Source organism: Macrosteles quadrilineatus, unplaced genomic scaffold (genome assembly GCF_028750875.1).
Source record: "Macrosteles quadrilineatus isolate MER2022 unplaced genomic scaffold, UCM_ALF_1.0 Scaffold_9__3_contigs__length_116548681, whole genome shotgun sequence".
Classification (NCBI taxonomy): domain Eukaryota; kingdom Metazoa; phylum Arthropoda; class Insecta; order Hemiptera; family Cicadellidae; genus Macrosteles; species Macrosteles quadrilineatus.
The window spans coordinates 46,119,292-46,133,826 of NW_026542602.1; the positions used below are offsets into that span (position 1 = coordinate 46,119,292).

The 14,535-nt window shown below is 33.9% G+C and overlaps 1 protein-coding gene across 1 annotated transcript; it reads left to right on the forward strand.

Moving 5' to 3' along the window:
• Positions 1-1,698: 1,698 nt before the first annotated feature.
• LOC129003388 (zinc finger protein 84-like) lies at positions 1,699-12,795 on the forward strand. The gene is made up of 11 exons (XM_054431681.1): positions 1,699-1,795; positions 2,599-2,730; positions 3,419-3,529; positions 4,015-4,264; positions 5,279-5,484; positions 7,394-7,537; positions 9,641-9,871; positions 10,872-11,085; positions 11,780-11,790; positions 12,188-12,289; positions 12,542-12,795. Exons 1-11 carry the CDS (start codon positions 1,699-1,701, stop codon positions 12,775-12,777), a joined length of 1,734 nt encoding a protein of 577 aa, XP_054287656.1. The 3' UTR covers positions 12,778-12,795.
• The last annotated feature ends 1,740 nt before the right edge of the window (positions 12,796-14,535 follow it).

Consider the following 14,535-nt stretch of genomic DNA (forward strand, 5'->3'; position numbering starts at 1 on the left):
GTGTTCGTATTATTTCCCCTAATAATTTAGTGTTTTTATGCTTTTGAAGATAGCTTGCCAAACTCAACCAGACCATAAACCGTACTGCATGTTTACTTTGTATTTCAGATGCAAAGAGACTAAATGAAGTCCCTAGCCAAAATCAAAATTCAAGGTGAAATCCAATCTTACTCTTCATTGATTCCTTTATAAATGTCTTTTCCAAACTAAACATGCAGAAATTTTAAAACCCATTTTTATTTTTTTGAACATAAATAAAAAGTGTTTTTGGAATATTTTACTGTAAGGAAAGAAGCTATTTGCAATTGGGATTGGTTTAAGCAATAAACTATCAGAATATTTTTTTAAGTCACAGAACAAATGGGGGATGGCTGTGCATGGCTATATCTCCGGTTGGCTTTTGTTCTTATACAAGGTGATAATTAAGCTGACAAGATGTTTAGTCAAAGCTCAAAATTAAAAAAAATCTTCTTTCTAATCTTTAGATCTTTAAATGATAATCTACAGGATTGTGAAGTTCTTATGAAGTAGAGCGTGTTGAGTTTTCTCCCCAGTGAAATACTCCCTGATTTATTTGTTCTATAACAGAAGTACTCTTTAAAATAAGGTTAAATGGGGAGCGAGCTGGCATAGTGGTTAGAGCGTGGGACTTCAGTCCCTGAGGTCCCTGCCAAGTCCCCAATGGATTTTATCTAAGTGATAATGCTGCAACCCCTAGGTCTAGCCTGAAGTAATGTGAAAAACAATCCCAGGCTCGTGTCTAGCGTCTTAGGACAAAAAAAATAACTAAGGTTAAATGAATCAATCGTTGGTATTTTACATGACAATGTATTCCAATATTAACATGTTTCTGCCATGATGTAGGAAACACCTTTGTGTATGAAGGTGACAAGTTCGTTTGCAGCGCCTGCAGCCGCACCTACAAACATAAGAAACACCTAATGACTCATCAGAAGTACGAGTGTGGAAAATTCCCGATGTTTCAGTGTCCAATTTGTCCTCATAAGACAAAGCAGAAGAGTAACTTGAAGAAACACGTGGGACTGGTCCATGGCAATGTTAATTTAACTTTATAATTCATTTAGTTGAGAATAAATTTGTTATTCGAACGAAATACAGTGTACTACTTTTTACCTTGAGAAACTTCAATTTTTTTAAAAATTTGGAACGATAGGGCGAAAGACAACGATATTCAGAGCAAAATATTATTGAAGCATTTCGAAATCCTGTGTGAAGATAAATTTGACCTCTGGGTTTATACATTTTAAGCTCTACTTTTGTCATAGGTTCACTCAAAGACTTTGTGGGAGAGTGTACTTTCCAAAGCATTTATCTCAAAATTTAGACAAATAAAGTATTTTTATCGTAGAATTCCAATACTCACAACGAATAGTTAATGCATTTCATATATTCACAATGTCCAACTGAAAAAAATTGAATATTTCTACTCATTGAAATTAAAACGTTTACTATTTTTTAAATTCTTTACAAATATTTAAATGTATTAACCTGAGTAATCACATGACTATTATTGTGTCATTGAAAAAATGTATAAACTCTTTTCCTTTTGTACACCTAGCTAAAATCATTTAATATGTTTTTTCAACCCACAGCTTTCCACGAACAGAAATTTGTTTGTATGGTTTGTGGCCGAACATACAAATACAAACAGAACCTCACTTTTCATCAGCGTTGGGAATGCAACAAGCTTCCGTCGTTCCAGTGTCCTTTTTGTCCTTGGAGGGCAAAGGTGAAGAGTTCACTGAAACGTCATATGGCAACTCAACATTCCCAGGTGTACCAACAGACCAACAATGAACTCAACAAGACTCAGGACTACCAACTGTGAAAACACGAGAAGAAATGTTATCCAAAGAAAAATGATACAAATTTTTCAATTTATATTTTGCCAGAAATAAATGTTATTTTTGAATAAGATTGGGTACGAGTCTCTCTTAGTTCCTACAAGAGGTGATTAAAAAATTCCTAGAAAGCTTAAATCGTCAATTTCTTACTGTATCAATTATCACTGTATGACTTTTTGAAAACTATTTAGTTTTCACCAAGGGATTAAATAAATTGAAGCAATGTATAATAATCAATTTTGTGGACATTAGTGATACTTTCAATAGTTTATTCATTCTTACTTAACACACTTTTTACATTCTAGGAATACAGCGTTGGAAGCTAATTCTTCTACATATGGGCTAAATCAATTTAGTTTTTATATATTTATTGATTTAGTTGTTAGTTTATTTCTGACAGTTAAATTAATGGTTAGTGTAAAAAAAAAAAAAAAATGCCTCTAACACAAGCTGATGTGATCTATCTCTAAATATGAGCCAAATCCATCAAATTAACGAAATTTATAAACATTTCTACAACTGGGAAACAACAGAAAACATGTAATTTGTTCCACAAAAATACCCTGAATAACATATGTAATCACAAACATAAAACATATACAAGCCTATTTCACTAAGTACCCATTCCCTTAATTTGTTTTACTTTGCAACAATCAAGGGTACACACTATTACAGTCACTCTCAAGTCCATACCATATGTTCCGATATCGCTAATCTATAAATATGATTTCAGAGCCACCTGACGGTGAAGATGATCGGATATTCCGATGCAACAACTGTATGAAAGCCTACAAACGCAAGGGACATCTCAATCAGCATATTCGTTACGAGTGCAACAAGGACCCGCAGTTCGCCTGCCATCTTTGTGAATACAAGGCCAAACGAAAAACCTCCCTCAACTCACATTTCTTGTTTAAACACAAACTGGTGACAAGAACATAAGTTGTGATATTTTATTTTCAATACTGTACATGAAAAAGTGCATAAAGTTTGTCAAGTAGTATTTTTATGTTGAATTACCGGTATACATATAATATAATTCTATAATAAGGAAATATGTTTTGTTTTAATTCACTTTTATTGATTTGTCTCATTAGTCTGTAAGATTCTATTACTTCCTTTAAATCCACATCCAAATAGTTATTTTGCTCTGTTCATTGATATTTGGCCCCTGTGTTTTAAATGCCGTTTTTTTTTTTTGCAGACTTGACAGTGTAACAAATTATTTTTGAACGAGTTCAATGTTTTACATTAATAACAAAAATATACTTAAGGTCACCATTACCTCAATTTAGAATATTATCCACATAGTTTTGTGAAAATACAAAACTATTCCTACTCATTATGCTAAAATTTTACAATACTAAATGAAGTAGCTCACTACAACTGGGATTCAATGAAAAATATTATAGGGATAAATTATAAATAGCACATATTCCCTCATGAAATACTAGTATTTATCCGGTAATGGTGTGTAATAACAAATCAAGGATATTATTTGAAACAATGCTTATAACAGTTCATAATGAATAACAAGTTATTTCAATTTTCAGATCCAAGAATACTGTTCTTTATGGAGGATGGAGAAGAACGGTTCAGGTGTTCCACTTGCAACCGCATCTACAAGAGGAGACCTGTCATCATACGCCACCTGCGATACGAATGTGGAGTGGAACCTAAATTCTCTTGTCCTCACTGCCCGTACAAAGCAAAATGGAATTTCTCTTTGAGGACGCACATTTCTTTCAAGCATCCCGAAACTTTTACCTCTTCAAGGGAGCCTTCAACAAACAATTTTTAGCGGGTGTAGGAGTTTCAATTTCTTTTTTTTCGCAGTTAGGAATATGACTACTCATGCTTATGTTCTAATTTTTTTTAAATGTTTGTTTTTCAATCAGCAATGTTTGCATTGTGTTTTGTTATATTTTATTGTGCCTACAAAGAATTACATTGTTTTATAAAGACTTGAGTTTACACAATATGACTAGGTTTTGCGTTGGAATTTTCTTGTTAGTTGAATAAAATATTAAAATGAATATCCAGTCTGTGTTTTTGCCTTTAATTATGCACCCATGCCCTCACGATAGTAAATGTATTTAAATATATTTTAACCAAACAACACAGGCCACTAACAAAATATGTTCAGGAGTCGCTGCTCCTGCTACGGTCACCAGCATGGATGGATCGCAGCGTTTTGGCTGTTCCAACTGCGGAAGATCATACAAACACAAGTACAACTACCATCGACACTTGCGCTACGAGTGTGTACAGTCAAGGCAGTTTCCCTGTTCAATGTGCTCCTATAAAGCCAACTACAAACAGGCTCTGGCCAACCACATCGCTTACAGGCACAGCCAGTTATCTCAGTCTCAATTAAACATTGAGGAGTCAGTGTCCAAGTAAAGGGTCAAAACTGTGTTGTAAGATAACATTGTAAATGTAAAAAAATGTTTTACAGTTTTAAAGAGTGTTATAATTTAAAACATGTTTTCTACTTGACGCAGTCGTTTAAAGACTATAGTTTTAACCATAACTATTTTACAGGAAAGTAATGTACATGAAAAATATAGAAATATAGTTTTTTTATGACGAGTGTTGTTTTCACCCAACATATCCAACTTCAATGCCTTCTTATCTGTAATAAGTCATATTAAGCTCTGTCACCCACTATTCCTAATCGTATGCCAGCTAATGGTAACCCAATTCTTGCATAATACGATATATTCAACCTCTGTGTAAATGGTTTTCGGAAGAAATACGTTATACAACTCAGATCAAAAATTGTGGTAGGCTTAGTTTCTCTACAAGGCCTCGGCTTTGTTTATCTTGTTTTTCAATTATCTGATCCACCCAAACTATTTTGCCTTAGACTTACGTTTTAAATTGTAAATGTGCCATAGTTGATAAATGATGCAGTATGCTTAAGAGGTATGAAATATTTATTTTAATTTAGTTGTAACCTTCCAAAAACTCGTTGCACTTTATTCTTTAATGAAAACTCTTTGGAAAAGAATTTAACGTTCTTAATAGTTAAAGATACCCGCAGAAAAGCATTTAGGGGTTTATTTAAGTTGTGAAATAAGCACTTTAGGAGAGTACATGATAAAAAAAAAAACAAGTGTTAAATTAACGGGACCAATTTAAATGGACCATTGATTAATTAACTCGCCTATGTTTACGAGGGCAATGATTTCTTTTTTATAATCTTTTAAAACTATTCAAACTGAGTAAGATTTCTTATTGGTCAGTTCTACTTTTTACTGTACAATGTTAAAAGCCATTTAGTGTTCGTCAGGCACTAATACTACTTTAAGTTTCAGTTGTGTCCAAAACACAAACTTCTTCTACCACATGGACTATTAAACAAAAATGTTTCCCCCTCAACGTAATAAAATCATGTTTAAAACTTTCAGAGCTGTTCAACGCCTGTGTCGACGCGAACCTGAAGAAGTTCTTGTGCAACTCCTGTGGCAAGCGTTACAAGTGGAAAGGGGATCTGAACCGGCACAAGAAGTACGAGTGCAACACCCCTCCCCAGTTCGCTTGTCCTCACTGTCCGCACAGGAGCAGGCACAAACAGGACATGAAGACACACATAGCACTCAAACATACTGTCTACGTACAGGCATAAACAAATAGAGTTAAATTTAAATCCACAGCATAAGTTCTGGCTTCCACCGCTTTAGTTAAGTCGCACGCGCTACGTAACTCCTAGCGGTGGACGCCAGAACTTATGCTAACCGCAGCACTGCTATCGGTCTATATTTAATGCTCTTTGTCTATGTTATAGGCCACACCTTTGTTATTGAGTATTGACTACAACCTTTCTATGGCTTAATAGGTTTTCAACCAGAATACCAATTGATATAATAAAGAGTACAATTCACTTTGCAGGAGTACAATATCACTGTGTTGAATTGTTACACTAAACAATCTTTGGGTTTAAATTACATCGAATAGAATATATTTGTAATTTATCGAAGAGTACTTTTGCTTTACCGATTTGCCATTTAGTTGGAACTTTTCAAACAATTGCTTTTTTTTTGTAATTTCGATTCATAGATGATTTTTTACCATAGTTTGGTAAGGATTGTAACCTTTATTTATTTTGACTGAATTTTGTGCTGTGCTATTAAATATTTATTTACATGAATTGTTGCTTTATAAACCCTTATTACCTACCGAATTTTTAGTAAACATAGAGTACAGAGTTCAGAAAATACTCTGTCCAGCTTGAACCTTCCAACATAAAAATCTATTATAGAATAAAATTAATTTATGGTATTCCCGTTGGATAATTTTTGGTATTTGAAGAAAGTTGTTACACATTGATTAAGTTCATTTAAAACACAATTCTATATGCAAAATATACGATCAATACTAGTTGAAATATATTACTGCTATTTAAAATAAATATCTATCCTTTTGCTGTTCTTTATGACTAGTCAATAACGAGTCCCTTAGCCCAGAATGTGTGCAATTTTTAAAGATGTTGATGTCAAATAGACCAGGATTATTATTCTAGCTAGTTCTTTTGGCTAGGCCAAGAAAGTATACTTATTACTTTCACTCAATAGTAATTCTCCAAAGCAGTATTTTAAAGTTTGACGACCAACAATATTTTTCATACTTCTTGTACTACATGTAACATCCTATTTAAAGCTTGAAATTATTCAAGTTCCTATATTTTCAGGTTTACTGGAAGAACTGAAGCAAAATGTATGTGAAACTTGTGGAAAGAGATATAAGCACAGGAAGCACCTCATACGTCACCAACGCTATGAGTGCAACCAGATACCTCAGTTTCCGTGTCGACATTGTCCTTACAGAAGCAAACACAAACAGAACTTACAAACTCATGTTGCTCTTAAACACTCTGGTTTGGAGTTCAACTTTATCTAGTGAAAAATATTCATCTTTGCCCGGTTAAACAACGGAGTTCAACTTTCAGCTAATGGAAAATAAATTTCAATGGTTCCTGGACCTAATGTGTTTTTGGCTTTATTCTTCATAAAACCAAAGGAAGCTCGTCGTTATCTTGTTGGTAGCATTTATTTTTTTATCGAAATTAAATCAAAGTTTTTCAAGTTACATGCACATTCTTTAACGAATATAATCCTTAAAACGTACTTTGTAAAGGATTTATTTCCTAACTTTATCATGTGTTTAGATGTTTATGATTCGATACTTAATATCTTTTTGAGCTATCTGAATTTGTGATTACCTTTTGATCATGAATTTGTAATAATTGTTATGTGATATTTATATTGTTACAGGACTTTGATTAACTCCATAACTTTTCAAGCACTTAGTATTTAAATTGTTTATACATTTTATAATACCAGTCGATTAATTTGTTACCTTATATTTTAGTCGTACTTCAAAATTGTATTGATTTAAAAATGCTAAATTTACTAATTTTGGGAACTAGCAATCTTATCTTCGGATTTACAATGTACTCAATGCGTGTATTTCGTAGAAAAAAAAATGCATAGAGAATAACAAAACACAATTGGCTTGTTACACAGATGGAGATGAAACACGACAACATGTCTGTGATGTCTGCGGACGGAGATATAAGCATCAGAGTCACTTGATACGTCATAAGAACTACGAGTGTTCTGGTGTGCAGCCTCAGTTCTCCTGTCCATATTGTGATCACAAAGCCAGACGTAGGGATAGGCTCAAAATACACATGTTCGTGAAACACAAGGGCATTGATTTTTAATAAATATCAGCTGTTAAGACAATTGTTTGTATACCATTGTTAGTATATTCTATCACAAGGCAACGGTGGACGATGTGGCAACGTCGCACTACTCCGCTTATTGCCATGGAAACAACAGTGTGTTAACATGAATACTGCACGGACGCTCTATATGATAGTAACTGTTTCGTTAGGCCGGGATTGCGGCGTTGCCACTTTTGTCTTACCTCGGTCTTATATGTAGAGGAGGCTACGGTTATTAGTCAAATTAAGTTTGCTGCCCCAGTGCCTTTCAATTTGGTTCAGGTTTGGTTATGTTATACAGCTATTCTATTTTATGTTTTTCAACAGAAGTGTATGTATTGTTGGGAAAGATCTAAATTTCATCTTAACTAAACATTAATTTACATTTAACGGAGTTTGGGACAGCCAAATGTTTCTAAACTAGTGTTTGTGTGTTTTTATTGTAAACGAATTGATAAGTTACAATAAATCTCTTTTCTACAAGATCATTAAGGCTGAGATGGTAACTTAAGGATGTAGATTTGTACAACGGAACAGTATACACACGTTTATATAAAACTAAATGCATCATAGGATACATTATTGTTATCAGCGTCTATATATTTTGTGTGTTAGGTCTTGGCCTTACTGACATGTTACTAAGGACATCTGTTTTCTACAAGAACCTTTTTTGTTGTGAGCAAGTAGATTTGTATATCACACAAGTATTTTATGTTTTTATCCAATAAAATACACAAATGTATTCTTTGTTTCTTTGTTGTTCTTTGTATTCTTTGGTTTTGAAGTGTAGGGTTATTAGATCTTAATAACAAGTTACCAAGAAAATTGGTTACCTACAGTTCTTATTGTTATAGTTAATCGTTAAAACATGTTTACTTGTTTAATTTTGTTTGGTTTAAGATAAATAAACTATGTAAGTTTATAGATAACGCCAAAAATAAACATTTTGAAAACTCAAGGTGTTAAATTGTTATGTTTTGTGCTGAGGTAGATATTAATAATAAATAGTGTTATTATTATTGCTACAGTACTAATTTTTTATCAAGAATAATTGTTAAAATGACTAGAATATTTGTGTCTTTTAGTTATTTATGTTACTGGTATTTGAACAGTACTTTCTAGGTTTTCTGACATAGATTGTAATTGATTAAATTCATAATTTATCCATATCAATTTGAAATACATGCATTACCGAACGTGAACTATGCAGCCTTCCTGTTGGAGTATTGCACAGATAGTTGGCAGATTATATTTCCAATGTTATCATATTATTTTATGAGGGTGTTATAATGTTGTCTCATAGACTCATGTCCATTCACAGAGGAGCACAATATATTTAATATTTTACCTCATAAATTTGTTTTATTTACAACCATTTTGTCCTAAGGGTGTTTACTGAATCAATCTGACTATTTTTATCAAGTTTTCCCCTCATCTGACAAACAGATCCACCTAAATTATAATAAAAGCGGTTTTGGTGGACACACAACTACACACACACATACACACATTACGAATAAGTAACATATCAACCTGAGACTCAGTGATCTACTGAAATAACAATAATAGTAAACTCAAGATCCTGGCGTAAGAGTACTTAGCTTTCCTCCATGATTAAAACATATGTCATGCGGTTTTCAGAATTTTTAATTGAGTCATACCACTGTCGTACCCGTCTGTAATAAGATAATTATATTTAGTTGTTAATCAGATGCATTTTAATGAGATGCATCACTCGAAGTTTCTGAGAACTTACTGAGGTACCTAGTTCTCTTACCCGCCAGTAAGTGGCCTGTAACTTGGCCACTTACCCCAGTGAGTAGCTTATTATTAGGGAACTTACTGGAGGTCCTTAACTAACTGCTTAGTAACCTTTAATTAAGTTACTTATGGAGGTTACATGTAGGTCAAGTAAATAGATAATAACCAGGTCACTCATTGGTGTCCTGTTTCTGAATAGTTGACTGACAAAAGAACATTTGCAACAACAATCTACTGTATTTTGGTGGCGTCTATTTTCTTATCTCCTCCGACTTTTTTCCAGCCACGAACCAGTGTCCATCCTGTGACAAGAAGTTCAAACACAGGACAAACCTTCTTCGTCATTTGAGGTTTGAGTGCAACCGAGAGCCGAGGTATTCTTGTTCCGAATGTCCTTACCGTGGCAAGTACAGACAACATCTTCAACGTCATAAGATGCACCGTCATCCGAATAGTCAGAAAGGGTTGTCAGATGTTAGTATGAAGAATCAGCAGTTGCAGTCAAGTGGTGTCAGTTTGACAAATCAGCAACGTTCTCAGCAACTGCTACAAGGGGTCCTGAACCTGAAGGAGTATATAATGCTGTAAAGCTATGATTATTTTGCGATGGTTTACCTGAAGCTAAAAATGCGTGTAGAGATTAATGAAATAAAACCAATATTTCATCTTTTTATTTGTTGTAATTTATACATACACCGATGATTAAGCTGGGGTCTTTTGTAACCATTTAGTTTTTAATGTACAGACTTAAATTACTAAAAAGGGAAACCTTTTTTTTCTCAATTTTTCATACGATTAGTTTGTGAAGAGTCATCATGCATGCCTTAACATATTGTATGTATACTTTAAATGGGTTGAAAATCATACGCAACGTTACTAGCAATATTAGAATTAAAATGTAAAAAATATTCGGACAATATCGATCTCTCACCACTTGCTTTCAAATCTTTGAATTCAATAGACCAGTCTAAGCAGTATCCAAGCCAAGGAACAAGTTTAGTATTTTGTGAATTCATAGCTAAGCTAAAGAATAACGCCAGTAGTTTCAAGTATGTGTACGAAATGAAAATATTTTGTCTAACACTGAACCAAAAGATCCTACCAGGTTTGCTTCAGGAGTGTGGCTGAAAGGTCCGCCCTACTCATACACATGCAGATCACACACACACACACACACACACACTAAGCAAGATAATTAGATGATTTAGATGATTTGACGATTTGACATACCATTGAGACGTGCGTGAGTGAGGATCCCCACAATTACAGCTGAGCTCCATCATCACTCCCTAAAAAAGCAGAGTATAGTCACTAAGATCTTTGGTTGGGTAAAAGTGAGATGTCCAGTAATGCATAGAAGATGGGACTCCTCCCCTGGAGGCTTGATTAAAAAATCTGAATTCGCCAATGGCTTTTACTCAAAAGAGGACAAAACCTGGTGACAAGACCAAAAAAATATCCTCTGGTATATAATATGTGATCTAATGTAGCGTGACCTAAACATGTTTTTGTAGGTGGAGACAACTGTGTTGTAAAATTAGTAGGTGGCCAACCCCGATACTTCTGCTCATGTGGCCGCAGTTACAAGCTTAAGGGAGGATTGCAGAAACATCAGCGCTACGAATGTGGGAAAGAACCCCGATTCTCTTGTCCTCACTGCCCTTACAAAGCTAAGCAGAAAACAAGCCTTACTTCACACATGATGTTTAAGCATAAAACGACTGTTATGCAGGACTTTTAGAGTCTAAAGAATTCTTTGTATTGTAGTGTAATGATTTTTGTACTCAAGATTATTAAGATTTTTTCCTTTTATATCTATACTTATAGAAGCCAAATGCCACTCACTTACTGTCCACTATATCACAAAAACTACATGCCTTAAGAACTCAAGAATAGGAGTGGAGGTTACAAAAACGCTAGGTGAGTAAAAATAAACGTTTTTAAGAAATTCCGTCACGGCTCTGCCCTAGTGGCCTTCAAATTTCCTTTTTTATGTTAACCTCCTCCAAGTTATTCTTATGGAGAAACGAAATTGTTTACATTTGAATAAATGCATACTTTTAATTGTTCATAGTTAATTAAGGGAAAAGCTCCTCCTCGTATTTAATTGGTTGAAATGGAAATACTTGCATTATTTGTGGCTTGAAAATTTGAAAACGAGTCATCGTTATATTTTTAAAAGATTAGTTTTCATAACTATAAATACTTGTTACCCATTAAATTAAGTATAACCATTGGTGTTCCTTTATTCAATATTATTTTTTGTATTGTTTTATTAAACACTGTTTTCACTTACACTCACAATGTTGTTACTGACTACCTCCCTAAACATTTATATTACGTAGCTTTACCTACAGTAGCAGTATGTGCTACACTTGAGTCCGATGTTGCACCCAACCATATAACAGTATTTTTCTTTTAGATGGTACAGTGGTGAGTAACGTCCGTGCTAGCCATAGTTGACATTTCTGAGACGATATAGTTTGTTTATACGACGCCATATTTTATATGACCTAAAAGGTCTTAAAGAACGTATAAAGGGGTCACAGATGCCCATGTTACATAACGCTAGCAAAAGTCCACTTTTCACTGGGCTCGCTAAAGATAGATTTTTTTGTATGAACAGGATATAGCAACTAAGATCTTTACTGTAATGTGGTAATGGAAGGAGAATTTTCACGTAAAGGCTTCATTTAAAATCCTGAGAATCGGAAATGGCTTTTACACGTATGATAATATTACCTGGTGGCAAAGAAGTCATTCTTTGCATCAAAAACCTCCAAACTAAAAATTTTCCAATTTAAATTAATTGTCTCTTTATTTGTTCTAGACAAGCCTCACATATGCCCTACCTGTGGCAAGCGCTATATGCACAAGCGTCACCTCATTCGCCACGAGCGTTACGAGTGCGGGAAAGAACCTCAGTTTGCCTGTACACACTGTCCTCATCGCAGCAAGCACAAACAAGACCTCAAGACCCACATGGCTCTCAAACATGCAGACTTCACTGTATTTTAGTTTTGTGTTATTTGTGATTTTTCATTTTAGTTTGTTTTAGTTCAGAGGCCTCTTCGTAAGGTTACACCTAATCAGAACCTTTAGGTTAAATTAGTAATTACATTGAACTAAAATGTCCTCTGGTTAATTTGATCAAATGTATCATAACCTAACCCTGTTTTTGTAGGTGGGGACAGCTTCCTAGTAAAAGTAGTAGATGGTAAACCACGATACTTCTGCTCTTGTGGCCGCCATTACAAACGTAAGGGAGGATTAAGCCAACATCAGCGCTACGAATGTGGGAGGGAACCCCAATTCTCTTGTCCTCTCTGCCCTTACAAGGCTAAACAGAAAACAAGCCTCACCTCACACATGATGTTTAAGCACAAACAAACAGCTGCGCAAGGAATTTTAGGGTCTTAAGGAACTTTTTGAGGTGTATTTTGTGATTGTTTTGTACTTATAGGTATTACAATTTTTCCAATTTTTGTTACCTAATATTCAACTCACATTTAAGCAGATGTACTTCACAAAAATGTCTTTTTTTCTTAGTCAAGGGTCATAGTTAATTCTGTTTGTGTCCTACAGTAAGAATATTTTTGTACTTAAGTATACCTTCAAGAAAAATGAGTTAGTCTTGTTTTCAGAAAGTGGCATATTGGACTATAAATCTATGCTACCTGTTGTTGCTAAACAGTTATTCTAGTTTTGACGATGTTATGAAATGCTAGTTTTTTGGAAGTTAACGAGCCCACACTAGGCATTTAGGTGTAACCTTTGTTAAACAACGAGAACACGTGTAATAAAAACTAATTTTTGGATTTAAGCTTAACTCTTAGGACATAATTTGTTTTATGTAATCTTAGGAAGTGGCCTCTTTTATTTCATTTTCTTGTTATTGACAATCAATGTGTTTTCTAGTCTTAATAACTAAGGTTACCTAAATAAACCTTTACCTTGAAAGATGAAATTGTAGACTTTATATAATAGTGTGTGAAATCGAACTTTTGTTATGTTTCTTTATACTCTGTGTTTAATCTATATTAGTTGCTGAGGGAACAGTTTGTGGTAATTTATAATTTAACTAAAAACATTTACATATCTATAAAAGCCAGATATGTAATCCTACATATTGAGTTCACATTTGACAGCTAACAATATCTTAAACCAAAATATCCTGCTCACAAAATCTTTTGGGTACCAGTAATAATTTTACAGGAAGCATTATTTTTGACCATGATAATTTCTAAGATTAAATTTTGAATTTTCATAGCAATATTTATCAGGAAATATAAATTACTACGTTGGAACCTTTACCATTTATTGATATAGTCGTAATAAGATAAACACCAAAAAATATAAATACTTTTTATGCTTTAAGTATAACCATTTGTGGTACGTTTTTGTGTGTTATTTTTCAAACCGTATTATTAAACGCTGTGTTCACTTACAATGTTGTTTATTTCCTCCTATAAATTTATCTTATGTAGCTTCACTTACAGTAGTAGTATGTGAGACCTTTTAGCACCATGGTGCAGCCAATCAGATATAGTTAAGGTCTTAAAAACATTTAAAGGAACAATGAAATTTAAAATAATTTTTTTATTTTATTAGTTACATTGATGGTCTTTATTATAGTGTATCTTACGCACTATTAGGGTTTGCTACTATCAGTTGGGCATATCCGAAGTGCGCCACTCCCCAGGTCATTTGTGAGGGGGTCTTAAACGGTCACATAATCCCACTCCACTAGTGCGCCATCTCCAGTCAGGCATGATTATTGTGTAATCAGGCAAACAAAATAGGCTTACTGGTCCCTCAATATTTAGCTGCTGTAACCAAGCTTCGCAACGGGGATACAGTATTGCACAAGAACATTTTTGTTCTTTAAATGTCATGAATTAATCACGCATTCCCCATTGGTTAAATAGAACCCAAATTCAACCATACCACTTCATTTGAGTTTTTTCTTATTCGGGTTATCAGTGGAAACTTTTAGGTTACACGGAACAAAATATAAAGAGGCGCTGATGAACTTATGAACATACTATAACTACCTATTTAATTTAAGGTTTAAAAGATACACTTATTAGATCAAAAACCTGCATACACTTAATAATTATAATACCCCGGCTGCAGAAAACCTACAAACTAAGCGAATTTCAATTTACCTAGATAGAT

What these genes read in the sequence shown, in the direction of transcription:
- LOC129003388 (XM_054431681.1), top strand. Translation starts at nt 1,699, where the DNA reads ATGCAACAAGCTTCCGTCGTTCCAGTGTCCTTTTTGTCCTTGGAGGGC. An exon ending in GCAGTTCGCCTGCCATCTTT is followed by an intron (nt 2,731 to 3,418) that starts GTGAATACAAGG and finishes TTCAATTTTCAG; the next exon opens with ATCCAAGAATACTGTTCTTT. An exon ending in ACGCCACCTGCGATACGAAT is followed by an intron (nt 3,530 to 4,014) that starts GTGGAGTGGAAC and finishes TATGTTCAGGAG; the next exon opens with TCGCTGCTCCTGCTACGGTC.